Source organism: Lipotes vexillifer, unplaced genomic scaffold, assembly GCF_000442215.2.
Source record: "Lipotes vexillifer unplaced genomic scaffold, Lipotes_vexillifer_v1.1 scaffold584, whole genome shotgun sequence".
NCBI classification, from domain to species: domain Eukaryota; kingdom Metazoa; phylum Chordata; class Mammalia; order Artiodactyla; family Lipotidae; genus Lipotes; species Lipotes vexillifer.
Window position 1 is genome coordinate 4336097 of NW_006783036.1, and position 6081 is coordinate 4342177.

Genomic DNA, 6081 nt, shown 5'->3' on the forward strand with positions numbered 1-6081 from the left:
TTTTTTTTTTTTTTAAAGAAGATGTTGGGGGTAGGAGTTTATTTATTTTTGCTGTGTTGGGTCTTCGTTTCTCTAGCTGTGGCAAGCAGGGGCCACTCTTCATCACGGTGTGCGGGCCTCTCACTATCGCGGCCTCTCTTGTTGCGGAGCACAGGCTCCAGACGCGCAGGCTCAGTAGTTGTGGCACACGGGCCTAGTTGCTCCGCGGCATGTGGGATCTTCCCAGACCAGGGCACGAACCCGCGTCCCCTGCATTAGCAGGCAGATTCTCAACCACTGCGCCACCAGGGAAGCCCTGTGTACATATATTTTTAAAAATATTTACTTATTTGGCTGTGCCAGGTCTTAATTACAGCATGCAGGATCTTTAGTTGCGGGATGCGGGCTCTCAGTTGCAGCGTGCGGGATCTAGTTCCCTGACCAGGGATCAAACCTGGGCCCACTGTATTGGGAGCATGGAGTCTTAACCACTGGACCACAGGGAAGTCCCAGTAGTGTGTATATTTTAATCCCAAACTCCTAATTTATCCCTCCCCCACCAACATAGTGATTTGATATGGTATACTGCAAAATGATCCCAACAAGTCACCATACATAGTTACAAATTTTTTTTTTCTTGATGAGTTCTTGGATGACAAGTTCTTTTTTTTTTTAAATAGACCTTTATTGGAGTATAATTGCTTCACAATACTGTGTTAGTTTTTCTTGCACAACTGAATCAGCCATATGCATACACATGTCCCCATATCCCCTCCCTCTTGAGCCTCCCTCCCACCCTCCCTATCTCACCCCTCTAGGTCATCGCAAAACACCCAGCCGATCTCCCTGTGCTATGCGGCTGCTTCCCACCAGCCACCTATTTTACATCGGTAGTGTGTATATGTCGATGCTACTCTCACTTTGCCCCTGCTTCCGCCTCCCACCCCAAGTCCTCAAGTCCATTCTCTATGTCTCCCTCTTTATTTGGATGAGAAGTTCTTGATGAGAACTTTCAAGACCTACTTTCCTAACAACTTTAAAATATGCAACACACAGTATTAATAACTACAGTCACCATTCTAGACATTACATCCCCATGTCCTACTTATTTTGTAACTGGAAGTTTCATTCCTTCCTAAGACTGAATAATATTCCATTGTGTAGAGAGACCATATTTTGTTTAACTACTCATCAGTTAACAGATACTAACTTGGGTTGTTTCCACCTTCTGGCTATTGTGAATAGTTCTGTGAACATGGATATGCAAGTTTCTGTCTGTGTCCCTGATTTAAATTCTTTGGGGTATATATTTAGCAGTGGAATTGCTGGGTCTTATGGTAATTCCATGTTTAACTTTTTGAGGAACCATCCAATTGTTTTCCACAGTGGCTGCACCATCTTCCATTCCTACTAGCAACATACAAACGAGGGCCCCCATTTCTCTGCAGCCTCGTCAGCACTTGCTATTTTCCGTCTTTTGAGTTTGGCCGTCCTAGCGGCTCTGAGGTGGGACCTCACTGTTGGGCTGACTGCACCCCTGTGACTGCTGCTGCTGAGCACCTTTTCATGTGCTTAGAGAAACAGGTGCACATCTTTGGAGAAATATCTATTCAAGTCCTTTGCTCATTTTTTATTGGGTTGTTTGTCTTTTTGTTTTTCAGTTGTAGGAGATCTTTATATATTCTTGTTACTAAACCCTTATCCAGAGCTAGAATTTGAACCCTTTCTGAACGCTGCTCCCTTCCAACGCCCCTGGAGATGCTGTGGCCCCCTGGGCCCCTGTTAAGCAGGGCTGAGGTTTATTGCCGGGCCTGGGCTTGCTTTGCTCTTTCCCAAGTTCTGGGTTGACACTTGTGCTGTGACCACCATCCTTCGGGACCTGATTAGGTGGTGTCCTTGGCAGCTTCAGGGAAAGCTCCCGGGATCAAAGGGCCCAGGCAGTTTTGCTGAGCTTGGAAGCCTGGGGGGTGGCCCCCGCAGTAGGGGGAAGGAGGCTGGAATGGGAGCCGGGGGTAGGGGTGTGAGATTCGGCCGCCCCCCCCGCCCCCGCCCCCGGCAAGCTGTCTTGAGGGCTGTATAGCACCACTGCTCACTTGGTCGGAGCCAAAACCACCGTAGCTGCCAGATGAGGTGAAGGCTCGGTGGGAGTGCTGGTGTGTAGATAGCAGGGGTGTCAGTGCTGCCTGGGGGATTCTGTAGGCTTCCTGGGCAGAGGTGCTAGGATGTGGGAACCCCGACTGCCGCACCCCGCCCCCGACCTGGCATCTCCAGCAGACGCGGGCTGTCCCATCATCAGGCTCCAGGACCGGTATGTGGGACACATACCCTGTGAGGCACATCCTGCCCACATTGTGTCACACTGGGACACAGAGGCCCAGAGAGGGTGGGAATGCACCATGGCCACACAGCAAGATCAAGACTGACCTCGAGATGGGCTTGTGGCACCACCATAGCTTGGGCAGGAAGACTCTGAGCCTGAGTCTCCCCTCTGGGGCAGAAGTCCTTGCCCTTGTTGTGTTTCTCCTTGCATACCCCCAGGGACAGGCAGCTCACCACTTATGAAGCAGCCTGTTCCATTGCTGGGGGACTCTGACAGAAAGTTCTCTGGGCTGGGAGGAAGAAGGCAGCCCTGTCACACGTTTCCATTCTGAGCACAAAAGGGCAGCGACTTCCTGGGTCACTAGGAGGGAAGCGTAGGCCTGGATTCAACCTTGGCCTGGCCGATTCCATTTGGGGCCCAGCCTCTGCTGCAGCCCTGGACACCCTCTTCACAGGCCAGCCTGAGGCCGCCCAGCTGCTGGATGGGTAGGAGGGGCGGACACTGAAGGCCCTGGAGACGGGTACTGACTGTCCTAAGGGTGCCTGGGATAGCCCCACCCTCGCCGGCCTGGATCCCAATCCTTGTGTCAGGACGCTGGCTCCACCTGAGGGCCTGTCTCCTCTGCCGGGGAACCAAGGGACACAGCAGACCTGGAGTGGGAGGGTGACTGTCCCCTTGAGCGTGTGATGCCCCCCGGCCCTGTCCCTCTGTGCCCCTGGATACAGCACCAGCTGCCTCACCAGCCTTAAGCCTGCCAGCCCCCTCCCACCAAGCAGAGGTTTCTAGAAGGCACTGCTCTCTTCCCCCAAGGCCCCCACCCCACCCTGTTCTCTTCTGGCTGCCTCCTCGGCTGGGAAGGCCCTCCCTGCTTGGGCAACTCCCACTGCCATTGTTTTTTCCTTTTCTGTAGAACAAAATACAGAAAAGTACAAAAGATGCTATAACAAACACCCACCACCCAAAATAAGCGTATTCAACATTTTATCATATTTCCTTCAGATCTTGTTTGTTTTACAAACTGAAACACCGAGACAAAGCCAGAGCCCTCCACATCCCCCTCCCCCAGCCGCCCTGCCCCCTCCCAGGGGCCCCCCCGAAGAGTCTGCTTGTGGCTCTTGGGCTCCCTGGAAGCCCGCAGCAGCCAAGCAACCGTACACAGCACCGCGTGCACCGAACCTGTGGCTCTTGGCAGCTGTTTTGATTTCGGGAATTATGTTTCTGTGGCCCATGCTGACGCCTGCTCTTTGTTTAGGCTGGTGACAAAGACCCCCACCCTGGGGAGTCTCCCCAGAGCCCCCTGGGTGGTGGGGGGAGACGGGTCTGCCTGCCTCCCTCGGCAGGAGCACAGGCGAGGCTGCTTCTAGGCCCAAAGCCGCAGTGCCGGATCTTAGAGCGACTCTCCGTGTCACTGCCTGGGGGCTTAATGGATGGTGGAGGGAAAGACAGGGAGGGAAGATGGCAGGAAAAATTTAAGGAGGGAGGAGGGGAAGCATGCATCTGGGACCCACGCGGCCAGCGCCCCCCTCACCTTCTCTCCCGGTCCTCCCTGCAGCCAAGTACCCGGCCATCAAGGCCCTGATGCGGCCGGACCCTCATCTCAAGTGGCTGGTGCTGGGGATGGTGCTGGCGCAGCTGCTGGCCTGCTGGCTGGTGCGGGGCCTGGCGTGGCGCTGGCTGCTCTTCTGGGCCTACGCCTTCGGGGGCTGCGTGAACCACTCGCTGACGCTGGCCATCCACGACATCTCGCACAACACGGCCTTCGGCACTGGCCACCCTGCCCACAACCGCTGGTTCGCCATCTTCGCCAACCTGCCCTTGGGTGTGCCCTACGCCTCCTCCTTCAAGAAGTACCACGTGGATCACCACCGCTACCTGGGCGGCGACGGGCTGGACGTGGACGTGCCCACACGCCTCGAGGGCTGGCTCTTCTGCACGCCGGCCCGCAAGCTGCTCTGGCTGGCGCTGCAGCCCTTCTTGTACTCGCTGCGGCCGCTCTGCGTGCACCCCAAGCCCATGACCCGCATGGAGGTGTTCAACGCCCTGGCGCAGCTGGCGGCCAACGCCACCATCTTCACCCTCTGGGGGCTCAAGCCCATGGTCTACCTGCTGGCCAGCTCCCTACTGGGCCTGGGCCTGCACCCCATCTCGGGCCACTTTGTGGCTGAGCATTACATGTTCCTCAAGGGCCACGAGACCTACTCCTACTACGGGCCCCTCAACTGGATCACCTTCAACGTGGGCTACCACGTGGAGCATCACGACTTCCCCAGCATCCCGGGCCGCAGCCTGCCCCTGGTACGTGGCCATGGTCGCAGGGCTGTGATGGCACCTTAGTGGGAGGTGGGGGAACGCGGGGAGGGCTTTGGGCCACACTCCGGCCTTTCTCTCGTGCTGATCACGGGATGGCTACGTGCTCACTTGGGGTCCCCAGGGCAGGAGGAAAGGCCACCTGGCACACGGAGTGCCGGGCTGGAGAATAGGAAGGTGAATTCGGGGGGGCGGGGCAGGGGCTCAAGGAGCATTTTACAGTTCAGGCCTCTTGGTTTAATGAAAACCCGTTTGAGCACAGCTATGATATTCACTGGCTGGCTGTGTGTCCTGGGGCAAGCCGCTTGCCCTCTCTGTGCCTCAGCTTTCTCTCCTGTAAATGGTGCAGCAGTAACGATACTGCAAGTGAAGCGCCTCCCCTTCCTGACCCTGTCCCTCCGCATTTCTTGTCACTGCCCTGTGACCCTCCACGGGCCCCCTCACGGCACAGAGACGACAGGGTGGGCCTTGCCCTTTGTGACCCAAGGGGCTTGGCCTGAGCTGCCTCAGAGTGGAAGCCTCTGGGCTGGCACCTCTGTCTTGGGAGATCTGGGTTGGAGAATTTCTAAAGAAAGAGGGAGGGGGAGGAGGGGGGGGGGAGGAGTTGTTGTTGTTGTTCTGGTCTGGCACTGGTCGGTTAGAGCAGAAGTGACCGCGCACAGGGGGTTGGAGATTGTGGTGGTGGGAAGGGTGTCTGAGTGTGCGAGACTGTGTGTACGTCTGTGTGCCCGCATTCCTACACGTGATTAGGTGTGCCTGTCCATATGTGCATGTCTGTGAGTGCATGTTCACCCACTCGTGTGCTGGAGTGCACGTGAGCACTGGTCTGGGTGTACAGGTGTTTGTGCCGTGGCCCACGTGACTCTGGAGTCTGACAGCCTGTGTGTCCACCCTGGCTGTGCAGGCCCCCCCAACCCCCAATGGTACTGAGGTCCTGCTCTGTGCCGGGCACCATCTCACCGAAGCCTCACCACAAGCCTACGCAGCATTTCAAGCCCATCACGCCCATTTCATGGACGCGAAGGGAGAGGCTCAGGGAGCAGGGGTCCCTGACTCAGGAAGCAGCAGAGCCAGAATCTTGACCCAGGACACTCGCAGAAGCAGCTGCTGTCAGCTGTGAGCCTTTCCTTCTCCCAAGCAAAGTCAAAGGCTCCCTGTTCCTGCCGTGCGTGTCACCTCATCCCCCTTAGGCCCTCCTTTTCAGTTATAAAGCAGGCCCTGTGCACCGGGTGTGTCCTCTGTGGAGGGAGGGGGAGGCCTCCCCTGCAGCCGGTGTGGATGTAGGTGCTGAGGCTGGAGCACTTCTTGGAGGAGGCGGGCTGAGGGTGTCAGGTGCAGAGAGGGGCAAATAAGTCCTGAGGCTGGCAGGAGGGCGACGGGGTGGGAGTATGGTGGGAGCCAAGGTCAGAGGGGTTTGCAGGTCCGAGAGGGCACCGAACACCGGGCTGAGGTGCGTGGACGTGACCTTGGTTCAG

At 56.6% G+C, this 6081-nt stretch overlaps 1 protein-coding gene across 1 annotated transcript in view; it reads left to right on the top strand.

Annotated features, from left to right (window-relative positions):
• DEGS2 (delta 4-desaturase, sphingolipid 2) overlaps positions 1-6081 on the top strand; it is a 20815-nt gene that overhangs the window by 13420 nt on the left and 1314 nt on the right. The window contains exon 2 of the mRNA XM_007455640.1: positions 3852-4594. Coding sequence (XP_007455702.1) covers positions 3852-4594 — 743 coding nt within the window. The remainder of the gene's footprint in view (positions 1-3851; positions 4595-6081) is intronic.